The sequence below is a fragment of the Ochotona princeps genome, chromosome 17 (assembly GCF_030435755.1).
Source record: "Ochotona princeps isolate mOchPri1 chromosome 17, mOchPri1.hap1, whole genome shotgun sequence".
Lineage (NCBI taxonomy): Eukaryota > Metazoa > Chordata > Mammalia > Lagomorpha > Ochotonidae > Ochotona > Ochotona princeps.
In genome coordinates, this window is record NC_080848.1 from 17,921,658 (window position 1) to 17,937,100 (window position 15,443).

The window sequence follows — 15,443 nt, forward strand, 5'->3', positions numbered from 1 at the left end:
CCCAGCCCTGGCTGTTGTAGTCATATGGAAAGCAAAGCAGTTGGCAGAAGATCTCCTGCTCTGTTTCTGGGCTTTTCATGTAAACAAATATTGATAGACAGAGAGAGGGAGAGAGAGACAGGCTCCTGCATGGAGCTTTTGAAGCTAAGAAAGGCTTGGAGTCCCACCTCCTCTCCATCTTCAACAGCTGCTCCAGACCCATATTCAAGCCCCGCTCTGCTTGCCCCAGCTGTGATGGCTGCTGGGGATTGTTGGCAGATAACATGTCTGAATAGTGGCTAGTGCTATGCCACAGTGGGTCATCATGGCAGGTCTCCCACGTGGGCGACAGGGGCACAAGCATTTGGCCATTGTTTTGTTGCTTTTTCCAGGGAGAGAGCTGGATCAGAAGTGGAGCATTCGCTGGTGCTTGCAAGTAGAGGATGACCCTGTTGAGATGCCGGCCCCAGGAATTCTTCTTTCAAAAGACCTTTATTAACAGGTGTCTGTAGTTTGCTGACCTTGTGAAAAGCACGTTGTAAACTTTTATTACAAATTTAAAATGAAGTTCTTAAAAAAATCTCAATTTGATCAGACATGAAATAATGTAGAAACCTTTTTTTTAAAGATTTATTTATTTATTTTTATTGGAAAGGCAGATGTACAGAGAGGAAGAGAGACGGAGAGGAGGATCTTCCGTTCAATGATTCACTCCCCAAGTGAGCCGCAACGGGCTGGTGCTATGCCAATCCGAAGCCAGGATCCAGGAGGTTCTTCCGGGTCTCCCACGCAGGTGCAGGGTCCCAAGGCTTTGAATGGTTGTCCTCAACTGCTTTCCCAGGCCACAAGCAGGGAGCTGGATGGGAAGTGGAGCTGCTGGGACTAGAACAGGCACCCATATGGGATCCTGGCACGTCCAAGGCGAGGACCCCAACCATCACGCTATTGCGCCATGCCCAGTAAAAACCTTTTGTACTGAGAAACACACACACACACACACACACACATCTTTATCCAAAAGACACATCTTTAGGTAAATAAATCAAAGCTCCACACTGCAGAGAACATGTAGACAGTCCCACAATCTGGTCAACGGGCAAAGAGCAAGCTGGCAACCAGTTACACTCACGTCTTCTTGCGGGGTGACTACAGCAGATGGATGGCGTTTACTCAGCCTCGGAACAGGGTGAAGTCTCAGCTGGTGGAGCTGCTGCTTTTGTCTCTGCCATCTTGTGCCTTAGGGCTTTCTGGGGGCTGCTGACTTTGCTCTTTCTGGAGACTGCTGGCCTTGGCTCTTCTCTCCTCGATGCTGCTGACCCTCTTCACTGTCGTCCTCTCTGGACTGTCTTTGAAAAGGAGGCCGCTGCACAGTCCTGGTCTACACCCGGAAGCAGATGCCACCTCACAGGTCTCCCTTGCTCTCCTGTCCCCTCGTGGTCAGCAGTGCAGCAGGGCCAGCAAGGCAGGGCCTGGCCTGCGAGAGTTCTCCGGGATCCCTCACTCCTCTCCCTACTCTCCTCCCTATGTGGGTAACTAGTGGTCACTGTGTGGAAGATCCCTACACACATGCTGGGGCTATGCTATGCTGGGGCTCCACCAGGGCCTGGAACACTGGCTGCCTCCACACCCTTTTGTACTTCAACAACATCACATTCACAGTCCCTCCATCTCCTACACTACAAAGGCAATTATTTATGGCAGTACAAGTATGTCTTCCCTGTAATAAAACCATATCCAAAGGCCCAACACAGTAGCCTAGCGGCTAAATTCTTGCCTTTCATCCTCTGGGATCCCATCTGAGCACCTGTTCGTATACTGGCTGCTCCACTTCCCATCCAGCTTCCTGCCTGTGGCCTGGGAAAGCAGTCGAGGATGGCCCAAAGCCTTGGGACCCTGCACCCGCATGGGAGACCCGGAAGAATCTCCTGGCTCCTGGCTTCGGATCGGCTCAGCTCTGGCTGTTGTGGTTATTTGGGAAGTGAACCAATGAACAGAAGATCTTTCTGTCTCTCGTTCTCTCTGTGAATCTGCTTTTCTAATAAAAATGAATAACTGGTAAACATTTTTGAACAAGGAGCTTTGCATTTTTGCTCTGCATTGGCATCCATGAACTGTGTGGCTGGTCCTCCTGGTATCATCGGGCCTAACCTGGGAGGCTGGCACACCACACACTGCACCCAACTCACCTCTTGGCCAGCGCCAGCAAGCAGAGGATGCTGCTGGCCGTGACTGCTCACATCTCTGCCTCCTTACCCGAAACTGGCTTGCTAGGACCAGGCCCATTCACCCTGCAGAGGTGGGAAGTATGTGTGTGTGGTGTGGGGTTGGACCCTGGTCTCCTGGCCCAGAATGCCCACTGTCGCCCAGCTTTCTCTCAATTGAAAGCATCTTAAACAGGGGCAGGCGATTTGGTGCATATCGTGGGCTGCTTGGGGCACCTTCATCACCCAACACTGGCACGCTTGACTTTGAGTCTCAGCTCCATTCCTGACTGCAACTTCCTGCAGGCATATGAAGAGTGAACCGGCGGGCCCCGGAGGCGTGGCCTAGCGGCTAAAGTCCTCGCCTTGAAAGCCCCGGGATCCTATATGGGCGCCGGTTCTGATCCCGGCAGCTCCACTTCCCATCCAGCTCCCTGCTTGTGGCCTGGGAAAGCAGTCGAGGATGGCCCAATGCACTGGGACCCTGCACTCGCATGGGAGACCCGGAAGAGGTTCCAGGTTCCTGGCATTGGATCGGCGCGCATCGGCCCGTTGCGGCTCACTTGGGGAGTGAATCATCGGACGGAAGATCTTCCTCTCTGTCTCTCCTCCTCTCTGTATATCCGGCTTTCCAATAATAATAAAAATCTTTAAAAAAAAATAGATATGTCTTTTTTAACCTGAAAGGCAAAGAGATGGAGAGTCCCCACTAGCCGGTTCACTCTTTTTTTTTTTTTTTTTAAGATTTATTCATTTTATTACAGCCAGATATACACAGAGGAAGACAGACAGAGAGGAAGATCTTCCGTCCGATGATTCACTCCCCAAGTGAGCCGCAACGGGCCGATGCGCGCCGATCCAATGCCAGGAACCTGGAACCTCTTCTGGGTCTCCCATGCGAGTGCAGGGTCCCAAAGCTTTGGGCCATCCTCGACTGCTTTCCCAGGCCACAAGCAGGGAGCCGGATGGGAAGTGGAGCTGCCGGGATCAGAACCGGCGCCCATATGGGATCCCAGGGCTTTCAAGGCGAGGACTTTAGCCGCTAGGCCACGCTGCCGGGCCCTAGACATCATGGGATGACTAGTATCCCGTATGTGCACCTGTTGGGAGTTCTGGCTGCTCTGCTTCAGATCCCGCTCCCTGCTGATGCGCCTGGGAGAGCAATGCAGGACCCCCAAGAACTTGGGCCCCTGCACCCCTGTGGGAGACCCTCACGGACCTCCTGGCTTCTGTCTGGCCCAGCCCAGGGCTGTTGTAGCCATCTGGGGAGTGAACCAGTGGAGGGAGGATGCCCCTCTCTCTCGCCTCTCTGTCTTTCAAATGAATAAAATAATCTTTTTAGCAGTTTTTTAGATGAAGCTTCCTAGATTAAGTCCCTTCCAACCCAACTCCAGTTCTCGGCGTCCGTGCCCGCCTCCTGGACGCAGCTCCGCCCACAGCCGCCTTGGGCCCCGCCTCCCGTCCCACAGTTCCGCGCTACCACTCAGCCCCGCCCCGAGCCTCGCTGTCCGCAACCCCGCCCACTCCGCTCTAGTCCTGCCCCCCGCCCCGGCCCCGCCCCCTCGCCTCGAGGCCTGCGCACTGCGTGTTCTGATGTCCTCCGTATCCCCGCCCCACAGTCCACGCTCTCGCGGGCGGTTCTCTCTGGTTCCTCAGCCTCTCGTCCACTGCCTCACCCTGCAGCGCCCCGTTTCAGCCCGGGGTTGAGGTTGGGGTACAGGACGGTGGTGCCCGGGACCGCCCGCATTTGCACCCGCCTCGCTTTGCAGCTCCCCCGACTCCCAGGCACAGGTCTGGGGCTTGAGTCCTGTTCCTTCCCTGCAACCGCACTTGGCAGGAAAGATGGTTCAGGGTAGGATCACGAGTGGGCTGTGCGGGATGCTCATCTCCTTGCAGTGTTTTCAGTGGGCGCGGAGGACCCTGTGGAGGGAGAGGGCCGTGCTCTGTCACCATAGGTGGCACACGCTCCTGCACCCGGATGCTGCCCTGGGGGCTTTAGCCCAGTGGCATCTCAGGACCGGGCCCTGTGATTCCTGGTTCCCGACAGAGATGAGAATGGAGGGTGTTAGAATATCTGCCATTCCTATAACAAAATATCAGAGACTGGTGACTTACGAATAAAAGAGGTTTATTTAGTTCACAGTTTTAGAGGTGGGCGGTCCAAACAGCTTCATGCATGGTGCATCCTGTCAGAGCAGGTGGCATCGTAGCAGGAGCATGTGTGAGAAGAGCATGGTGGGATAAGAAGTCAGGAGGGGAGTGGCTTTGTACACAACCTTTCATCTAGGATCCCTCCCTCTCATTCTGTAAGCATTAGTTCAAACATCTCTACAAAGAAAGCTTCAAGCTCAACCACCACCAGGGACTGGCTCCCTCTTCAGTGCCCCCATTGCTGCTGCCACATCCATCCGTATTAGCATGCAGGCCACCTGTCGTCACTCTCTGTTCCCCCATTGCTGCTGCCACTTCCGTGTTAGCATGCAGGCCACCTGCTGTCGCCCTGTGTTTTTTCCTATCCCACCACCAAGGATTCTGAGTCTAGCAAATCCAGCCGAAGAGTAGACTCTCTTCAAAATCAGGCATCTGAGACAGTGTTGGGAGAAAAAGAGAGACCAGATATTTAGGAGATATGGAGTCTACAGGGTGGGGTGGGATGAGGGGCTGGGTGGGGTTGCAGAGGAGGAAGTGGGGCTGCAGGGTACGGTTCTCTCATCATTACACGGCTGTGCTGAGGGTAGAAGATTCCTCTGAGCGCACGGCTACCACCGGGGCCCTCTTGGGCGGATGTCGGGTCTCATCCCGGTTCTGCCACATATAGTGGACCAGATAAGCCACCACGAGAATCAACCAGCCCCCCATGGTTACCAGCAGGGCCACATCGGTGCTCCTCTGGGTCCCGCCATGTCCGGTCCCACACAGTTCTTCCTCCCCGGCCAGTAGCAGGAACTCCTGTCCGACCAGGTCTGGTCGGGCTCCAGGGCCACACACAATGCCTGTCCCGGTGCCCGGTGCAAGCCTCACTTGCCTGAGCACTTCCTGGAGGGCACAGTCGCAGCGCCATGGGTTGGCAGAGAGGTTCACTTGAATCTGTAGCCCCACGAAGGCCTCCACAGGCACTGAGGCCAGCTGATTGGCAGAGAGGTCAAGGAGGTGCAGGGTGCCCTCCAGGCCCTGGAAAGCAGCCCCTGAGAGGTATTCAAGGACATTGTGGGACAGATCTAGCTCCTCCAGGACAGGCAGGTATTGGAAGGCGCCAGCTGGCACCAATGCCAGCTTGTTGGCATCCAGGTAGAGCTTGCGGGTGTCGTTGGGGATGCCAGTGGGCATGGAACTCAAGCCTGCCTGGCTGCAGCGGAACGTCCGCTCACCAGCTTCCTCTGCCACATAGCAGCCCTGAGGAGGCGCCTGGGGGCTGGGCACAGTACCCCCTGTGCCTATCAGCAGCAGGAGGGACAGGAGGCAGCTGGTTGATGGGAGCAAGGCCATAGGTTGGCATAGTCTTGGAGTGGAGCAGGACCTGGGGGAGAAAAGACCAGGCCAGGGAAGAGTCAGTACAGAGAACTCCATCCCCACTGCCAGTGCTGTTCTTCTCGGGGCCCTCTGTGGTCTTCTTGGGCTGCCACCTTGCCTTGGGGACTCTCTTAGCTGGAGAGACTTTCTTGTTCTCTGCTGTGGGTCTCTTGATCTAGGACTCCTCAGTAGGAGCCTTGAGTAAAAGGTCTTCCAGGCTTGAACCTCTGCTAGGGCCTCTTAATTCTAGAGGGTTAACCAAGTTTTTAGCCCAATACCCCGATGGTCATTCCAGATCTTGGGGTCTCTAAATTTCTGTCTTTGCCCATGAATTGATTTCCTTCCTTAGAATGAAGTCTTTTCCCTCCTACCTCCCTACCTAGGTGGCTGCCAACTTGGCCAGGTGGGCACCTAGGGTCTGGTTGGCACTAGTAAGAAGGGAGACAAGGAAGACAGAGCAGTGCTAGGACTTTGAAGCGTCCAGCTAGACAGACACCTGGGTACAACGCACCTCTGGCTCCACAGTGCTTTCCCAGGAGCATCCACTCTTCCTGCCTGCTCCAGCTCTGTCCTCTCTGCCCTGCATGCCCTCCCATCCTCTCCCTCTTCCCAGCGCTTCTCACCCCTGTTGCTGGCAGAGCCTTCAGAGTTGCTGCCCTTTCCCCAGAAGTGCTTGCCCGGCTCTGGAGACCCTCTTCTTCCTCCAGATGTCCTGTTTGCGTGAAGTTGCTGGGTATTGGGGGCTGGGGCCCCGGCAGTGTTGGGTTTCCTGGCATATGACTCTGGGCCCCAGGTGTCGGATACCTGAGCCATGGCCTGGCCAGGTGATGCCAAGAGAGGGCAGATCCTGGACTCTGATAAACTGCTGCTGGGAGACCCCAATTCTATTCCATGCCTGTGGCCTCCACTCCCAAGATTGCATGTTGCCATCTTGCATCACCCCTTACCCAGTAGGGGCTGAGACTATCTTCCCAAACTTCTCTTGTCCAAAACCTGGCTGAATAGTAGGATCCTTGCTTGGCAGCCCTGGTGAGCACAACAGGATGGGCCCTATCTCACCATCCACTGCCTCCTGCAACCTGTATCCCCTCAGCACCATCTCTCCTCCTACTGGCCTCTGCCCTGCCACCTATCCTATTACATCCTCTTCCTGGGTAGGAAAACTTTCCCCAGACTTTTTCTTAGAAATGTTGTCTCCTGGCTCCTCACAGTGCCCAAAGCTCTTGCCAGCCAGGGGGTGCTATGGTTAAATTTTAGTTTGTATTCCGTGTGATTAGTGGATGGTAACTGGGAATTGGAAGGCCTGCCTATCTGACAAGGTCATCCAGGGGCTTTCATGCTGAATATTTTGTTTTGGATCAAGACAGACTCAAATTCTCTCAGTTTGGTAGTGGGGAAATGGACTTCCAGGTAGGTGCTTTGAACTTTTCCTCATGCCTAAGAACCAAAGACTTGGGTGACTTATTCCCCAGGGCCTCATTTGTAGCCCATGCCACTTCAATACACCATCCTCTCCTAATGTCCACTGCATGGTGGGAAAAAAGGCTTTGAAGCTGGAGGACCCATTATTTATTTATTTATTTATTTATTTATTTATTTATTTATTTTGAGAGGCAGAGCTGATGTGGGGGAAGGAGCGAAGGCAGGACAGAGATCAAGAAATAGATCTTCTACGTGCTAGTTCACATTCCCCAATGGCTGGAGTGGCCGGGGATGTGCCAGGCAGGAGCAACGAGATAGGAACCTCATCAGGGTCTCTCATGTGGGTGGCAGGGACCCAAGTACTTGGGTCATCTTCTGCTGTTTTACCAGCTGCATTAATAGGGAGATAGATTGGAAGCAGAGCAGCTGGGACTTGAACTGGTGTTCAGTTATGGGATATCAGCATTGCAAGGAGCAGCTCAACCTACTGGGCCACAAAACTGGCCTCAATATTTTGTTTGTGACTTTGGGCACATCACTTTACCCCTCTGAACCTTTGTGTCTGCCTTTGGACAGGGGGACATTGTTGCAGGGTTGACAGGGTCACCTAGGGTTAGGTGCCTGTGAAGGTATTCCAGAATACACTACAGCCTTCCTGTATGATTTTAGCAGCCAGGTCGGGGTTTTCCCACCCACATCGTCTCCTGTGACTGCAGGGGCAAGGGTGGTGACAAGGATCACGAGTGTGATGAGGCCATCTTATACTCATGGGTGGGGAACTTTTTTTCTTTCAAGGACCATTCAGATATTTAAAACGTCATTCATGGGCCATACAGAATTATCAGCTTAAAAATTAGCCTGCTAGAGATTTATTAAATTTTGAGTCCAGCTTCTGGTTGCCTGGTGGGGCCAGCTCAGATGACTCTGCAGGCTTTTATACATCCTGCAGGCCAGACAGTCCTCTTCCTTTGTTGCTCTGGAGCCTGGTTCCCTTAATTCCCTTGGCCCTCAGATCCACACCTCGGTTGCCTTGGCTACCTTGCAGCCTTGTCTCCTGTGATCCGATTCCACTCATAACAATCTCCCATTTATTCTTGAATTTAGAACCTCAACTGATGGACAGATCTCTAAGCAATGGACCGTCTAGTTTGGTCCTCTTAGATTACAGGCAGGTAAACTGAGACCAAGAGTATGGAGTGTGAACAGAACTACACGGCAGGTCAGTGGCCACATTTCCTGATTCCTCCAACCCTGTTCCATTCCCGTCAACAGCTCTCTTTCCCCTATGGTACCCTTGCCATGTCCTGCATAAGCCTGTAATGCCTGGTGATGTTCACAGTAGAGTAGGGACCCCTTGGGTCACTCCTGCTAGGCGAGATGGGTGGAGGGGAGTAACGGAGTAGGGTATCACAGAGCCTGAGGAGGAGAGATTTGCTTGAAGCAAGATGAGATTGGATGGTGTGCAGAGCTTTCTGAGAAGAAACACCTGGCTGGATTTTGTAAGAGATTATAGGTGAGCAGGACTGGACATGTAATTGCCAAGTCCAGTGCAAGATAAGATGTGGGGCGCTTTGTGCAAGAACTATTAAGGATTCCATGGCAGTGGTAGCAGAGAGTAAAATCAAGTGTAGGGCGCTTGTGACCACAGAGCTGGGGCCTTGGACAAGTGCACAGGTTGCCCGCTCTGGAAGGCCAGCCTGTGGCTTACCTTTGAACAGGTAGTTTCAGAAGCACATGGTGTCAGGGACCATATGATATCAGCTCTGGGATGTACTCACCCCTGACTCATCCCTCTGATGTCAGTAGGGGCATTTCTCAGACTCACATTGGTCCAGAGAATCAGGTAAAATTCGTTTTCTACATGTGGGCAGGAGAAGCAAAATTTTTCTCTGTGTGTTGCTCATGAGGCCAGGCACTCTGCTGCTGAATGGTTGGGTGTCCATTTTGGGGCAATGGTGGATTGTGGGGTAGAAAGCTTGGGGAGTCCCCCCATCCTGCTGTTCTCTCACTTTGTTCAGACAGTATAGCTGAGCCCCATGGGCTGGGCCTGGTTGTTAACAGCCAGTTATCTCCTTCTCAGACTAGGGCAGGTGCTAGCAGAGCAGGACTGAGCTATTTGGCTCGGCAGCTGTAGGAGAAGCAGGTGGTGTGGGCTTGGAGGAGAGTCCAGCTGGGCTGCAGATGTGGTTCATCAAGGGCAGCTAAATACATTACTCAGTAAAGAAGCAGGATTTGAAGAAGAGAGACACAGGACAGCATACCCCTCCCTCTGTGGACTGACAAAGATTGAGGCAGAAATTCTTCCTCTGCCATCATTCATTCATTCATTCATTCATGATTTCTGCCAGCCCTAGAGGGTACTTCTAAAACTTTATAGAAAAATGGATTTAGAAGATAAGTTTATAGGGTGGCCATTTAGCCTAATGGTTAAGATATGGGTCAAGATGCTCATGTCCCATACCAAAGTGCCTGGGCTCACTTGTTGGTGCTGGTGCCTGATTTCAGCTTTCTGCTAATGTGGTCCCTGCGAGGCAGTGGTGATGGCTCATGTTCCTGCTCCCTATGTGGAGGCCTGGACTGTTACTGGCATCTGGCTCTATCCCGGTCCAACCCTGGCTGTTGTGGGCATTTGGGAAGAGAATCAGCCAGAGAGGAGCCCCTTTCCTCTCTATTTCCTCTAAAAAGGTGGGGGCGGGGGGAGTTGCAATGGCTCAATAGCTAAATCCTTACCTTGCAAGTACCAGGATCTCATATGTGCATCAGTTTGTGTCCCAGCTGCTCCATTTCCCATCCAGCTCCATGCTTGTGGTCTGGGAAAACAGTTGAGGATGATCCAAAGCCTTGGAGCCTGGTACCCACGTGGGAGACCCAGAAGAAACTCCTGACTCCTGGCTTTGGATCAGCTCAGCTCTGGCTGTTGAGGCTACTAGGGAGTGAACCAGTGGATGGAAAATCTTTCTGTTTTTCCTTTTCTTTCTTTCTTTCTTTTTTTTTTTAAATCTGATCAGGGCCCAGCGTGGTGGCCTAGTGGCTAAAGTCCTCACCTCACACATACTGGGATCCCATGTGGGCGCCAGTTCTAATCCCAGGGGTCCTGCTTCCCATCCAGCTCCCTGCTTGTGGTCTGGGAAAGCAGTGGAGTACAGCCCAAAGCCTTGGGACCCTGCATCCATGTGGGAGACCTGGAAGAGTTTCCTGGCTCCTGGCTTCGGATCAGCTCAGCTCCAGCCGTTGTGGCCACTTTAGTAGTGCATCGTCAGATGGAAGATCTTCCTTTCTGTCTCTCCTCCTCTCTGTATATCTGACTTTCCAATAAAAATAAATAAATCTTTGGGGGAAAAAAGAAAAGAAATTTTGGTGTAAAAAATTTTAAAGGCTTTATTTACTTATCTAATCTATCTTTCGAAGGTAGACTCACAGAGTTTCAGGGAGAAACAGATGTATTTGCTGGTTCACTCAAATGCCCACAACATCTGGAGCTTGGCCACACCACAGCCAGGAACTAGAAACTCCATCTGGGTCTCTCTGTGTCCGGGAGTGTCGGTAGGGGGAGTGGAAGATCTCACATAATTGAGCCATTATTGTGCCTCCCAGGCACATTGGCAGGAAGCTGAGTTGATAGTGAAGGATCCAGGGCTTGAACCAGCTCCTTGAGCCCGGCTATAGATTGTAAGCATCCCAAGGCGTCAGCCTGGACAGGAGGATCTAACCCACTGCACCACAAGCCCCGCGCCCAGGTGCTCTAAGGCGCTGGTTATGAAGCAGTGCTGGATGTGAAGCAGCCTGCACCTTAGAGTCACTTGGCGAGCTTTGAGAAATGAGTTATGCCAGGACTTCATTTGGAACAATTAAATCAAAATTGCTGAGGATGAGCTGGAAGCAGTGACGTCTTTCCAGAGCTCCCTGGGTATTTCTCACGTGCAAGCTGGAGATGAGAACTGTCAGTCATGAGAGAGATGCAGTCATATCTCCACATGCTCCCACATGCATTAATGTGATGTCTACCCTAGCTGGGGTGTGTACAAGGAGCTGTGAGGCACACAAAGAGCACACACGACACAGCAAAAACCCGCTAGCTACCTGCTTGAGAACACACACCAGTTTGGGAATACCAATGTTTTCAGCCCCCAAGGACAGAGCCAGATTCATCCTTCAACCCATAAGATATCCTGCTGCCCACTGGTCCAGCCTGCTTTGCAGGGTTGGGGTGGCCCTGGTGTGATAGCAGTAGCTGATAGAAGTCTGTTGATGCGGTTTCTGGGATAGTCTGACTTGTTGTGACAGAGGATGGAGCTGGGTTCTGCATTTTCCCCTATGACTTTTCCTATTTTGAACATGATGAACTCTGGCTTGTTTGTGATGGTGAGACAGCAGAACAGGAAAAAAAAAAAAAGACCAAGGGCATATCACTGAGGGCCAGGCAGTTAGGATGCCACGCCAAATGCCTGCCTACATGTTGGGGTGCCTGGGTTTGAGTCCAGCTTCCTGCTGGTGTGAATCTTGGGAGGTTGCAGGTGGTGACTCAAGTAGTTGGGTCCCTGCCATTTGTGTTGAATTAAGTTCCTGGCTCACTGACTTTTGGGGAATGAAGCAGTGGGTAGGAGCTCTGTCTGTCTCTCTGTCTCTCAAATCGAGTAGATAAAAGCTTTAAAATTATCTCTGAGATGTTGACCTGGCCATCACTGATCTATTCAAGCAGCCCCAGTAAGCACCCACCTCTAGGCTCATTAGTTAAGAAAGACAAACCTTGGCTTCTGTGTTTCTCCTCTCCACTGCACATTCGATTACAGGAGGCTTTGAAAATTACTGATGCTTGGGCTCACCCACCGAGATTCTGATTGTGTTGATCTGGCGTGTGTCCAGGGATGGGGATTAGGAAAAGCTCCTAAGGTGATTCTAATGACAACCCAGGGTCAGAATCCTCACTTGAGTTTTTTGCAGTTTTCCACTGAGAGCATTTGAAACTGGTGTGCTCATTTTCCCCAGGCTATCAGAGAAGGCTTCACGGAGCAGTGTCATTTCAAGGCCGAGAAGGCTGGGTTTCCCACATGGGGAAGCAGTGTGCTTACCGGAGCTCGGGACCATAGAGTGAATAGAAAGGGAAACAAGTTCAGCAGGTTTCTGGGCTCTTCCTCCGTGATGTTGGAGACCCTCATGTACAGCCTGAATCAGGAGCAATCAAAAGAAAAGGAGAAGGGCTAGATACTTCCCATCAGGTCATTTGAGAGCCCACCTAAAGCTAGGCTGCTGGGGGGTTTAGGGAGGAGGGGCAGCAAAGGACTCTCCCAAAGCACGTAAGCACCTTGTGCCCCCATCCCTGGATACGCTCTGTGGATACAACACCTATTGTATAGCACTGGAGCTGCAGAGAGAATTAAACATTTTCTAGGCAGTGTATCCACAAATACAGCCATCTCAGAGCTTGGGGGTGAGCTGTGGCTGAAGTATCTGCCATGGTCAGAGAAGCCCTTGCCCAGATGTTGGAGAAGGTGTTGCAAGGGACAGTAGTGGGTGAGCTAGACTTTGTAGAGTGACGAGGAGGAGTCTGCCACATGGAATGAGTAGCAGGGGAAATGCTATAGTCGGGGAGAGGAGAAAGAGGGAGAGTTAGCAGATTCTGGTGAAGGTGAAAAGTTTAGTGTAGCTGCAGTCCGGAAGATGTGCTGTAGCGGCACACTTCAGCTCATGTGTACTGAGAATTCACTCAGTGCAGGAAACGCAAACGAAGGTGAGACATGGAGCAAGTCTCTAGTGGGGAGTTCATACACAGAAAACCTGGAGGAATATTTGCTATGCTTGTTATTGAAGGAAGAACTGGCCCTACACAAGGGGCAATGATGGTTTGGGGGTAGTAGCCACCCCACATTTCTAGATAGTTTCTAGATAGGTGAGGCCTCATGGAAGAACTGTGGAGCAACACGGTGTGCAGTTAGCTGCATGCTGGTATTCCATACTGGGGACATAGGTTTGAGTTCCAGCTCCTCTGCTAACAATCCAGCTCTCTGCTAATGCACTTGGTAGGGTAGCAGGAAATGGCCCAAGGATTTGGGCCCCTGCCACCCTTGGGGGGGGGGACCTGAATGGTGCTCTGATATCCTGGCTTCAGCCTGGAGCAGACCTACCTGCTGTGGACGTGTGGACATTTGGGAAATGAGCCAGCTGATGGAAGATCTCTCTGTCTCTCCCTCTCTGCCACTCTGCCTTTTAAATAAAGATAAATAAACACAATCCTCTCTTGGAAGGGTGTTAGGGGGTTTTGTCTTAGAGCTACTGTTTTTATATCTATTTCCCTTAAATTTATTTATCTAAGTATAAATTTAATGCCTTTGAATAGAAAGAGAGAGATCCCATCTACTACAACAGAAGGGGCTGAGCCAGGCTGAAGCTAAAAGCCAGGGACCCTATCTAGGTAGGCAGCAGGTTCCAACTCCTTGAACCTCTTGCCTCCCAGGGTGTGCATTAGCAGGAAGCTGGAATAGGAAGCAGAGGCAGCTCTCTCTCTTTAGATGGAGGTTCTTAAAAAAATGTTTAAAATTTTTGCTTATTTGGGCCCGGCGCAATAGCGTAGTGGTTAAAGTCCTCGTCTTGCACGCGCCCATATCCCATATGGTCGCCAGTTCTAGTCCTGGTGGCCCTGCTTCCCATCCAGCTTCCTGTTTGTGGCCTGGGAAAGCAGTTGAGGACAACCCAAAGCCTTGGGACCCTGCACCCGCATGGGAGACCCGGAAGAGCTCCTGACTCCTGGCTTTGGATTGGCTCAGCTCCAGCCATTGCGGTCACTTGGGGAGTGAACCAACAGACAGAAGATCTTCCTTCCTGTCTCTCCTCCTCTCTGTATATCTGCCTTTCCAATAAAAATAAATAAATCTTAATTTTTTTTTTTTTTTTGGCTTATTTGAAAGGCAGAGTTACAGAGAGATAGAGATGAGAGAGCTCTGGCATCTACTCTTGTTCACTCTCCAAAATGCCACAGTGGTTGGAGACGGGTCATCAGCCAGGCGCTTCTTTCTGATCTCCCATGTGGGTACAGCGACCCATGCACTTGGGTCATCTTCTGTTACTTTCCCAGGGGCGTTAGCAGGGAGCCAGGTTAGAAATGGAGCGGCCCATACGGGGTGCAGAGCTGCAGACAGTGGCTTCACTTGCAATGCCTAGGCACTCTGACACGGGCTGTGGGTGTCTGAAACATTGCCTAAACGGCTGCACCAGACAAGTGCCCCTTCATGGTCCTGTTGCTCCGTGATATCACTCACAGGTGAGACTATTAATTGTCCAGGTCAAAGAATATGAAGACTGAGGGGTTCCTAGAGCCCGACTCTGTCCTTGGTTCCCAGAGGGAGGAGGTTTCCAGTTCCCAGGTGATTGTTCCGCGCTCTGGCTCGCTCTGTCCTTCCCCTCAGGAGCAGCCCCAAAGAGCCAACGGCCAGTGGGGCGAGGGAGGCCAGCTTGAGTGGAGGCTTCCAGTACCCTCTGTCTGGTTCCCGGCTTTCCCGGCTCTGGGGCTTTGCGGGGGTTCCCTCCGCGCTTCTTTGTTTCACTTTTGCCCTGCCCAAACAGAATATCCCAACAGTAAATACACAGGAAGTAGGGGACCAGGGATGAGTGAACAGGGCTCGTTTGAATTGGGGCTATGGCGCCCTGGCCCCGTGGCCAGGCTGGAGCAAGGCTTCTCTTTCAGATGCCCTTCCTCCCAGCTTTGTGTGGCTGCTGGGATCCCTGTTTATCATCCTGCCTGAGTTTGCTATCTGGGCCCACAAAGGGTGTGTCTGCCATAGACGGATCCGCCCCGTGGCTGGGGAATGTGTCTGCCTCAGCAGGCACAGGGCACTCAGAGGGCAGGGAGAATCCGTGACGTGGACTTGCTCCATTTCAAGCACACGTTTCATAAAATATTTACAAGTACTATCATGTTACACAAGGTTTGAAACTCAAGAAGGAAAAAGATCACCCAGAGTCTCCTGAGCCAAACACAGGCTCTGTTGTTTCTGTTTTGTTGAATTTCCATAGTCAGGTGGAGGCTCACATGTTCAATGTGGGATGAACTGATAAAGGGCAGCACATATTGAGCATCTAACTGTGTGCCAGGAATTACTCCCCGTGATCCCTGCATACGTGCTGAATCTGAGGATGTTGGGGTTCAATGAATCCGAGCAAGACTCCAAGGCGAGTGAGATGATTTTATTGTCTAGTCCAAGTGGCAACCTCTTGCCATAAGCAAGAAGCGCCCCGAAGGAAATAATCGTGGGGTTTTTATAGTAAAAGAATGAAAAGCTACGTGACAGTGAGCAAGTACATGATTAGGGGCTAGCAGTGACACAAAACAGAAAGCAT

General features: G+C 51.8%; 1 protein-coding gene across 1 annotated transcript; it reads right to left on the bottom strand.

Annotated features, from left to right (window-relative positions):
- Positions 1-4,748: 4,748 nt before the first annotated feature.
- Positions 4,749-5,727, bottom strand: LRRC3C (leucine rich repeat containing 3C). The gene has a single exon (XM_004591238.3). The coding sequence runs from the start codon at positions 5,664-5,666 to the stop codon at positions 4,896-4,898; it is 771 nt and encodes a 256-aa protein (XP_004591295.3). The 5' UTR covers positions 5,667-5,727; the 3' UTR covers positions 4,749-4,895.
- Positions 5,728-15,443: the final 9,716 nt, after the last annotated feature.

What these genes read in the sequence shown, in the direction of transcription:
- LRRC3C (XM_004591238.3), bottom strand. Translation starts at nt 5,666, where the DNA reads ATGGCCTTGCTCCCATCAACCAGCTGCCTCCTGTCCCTCCTGCTGCTG.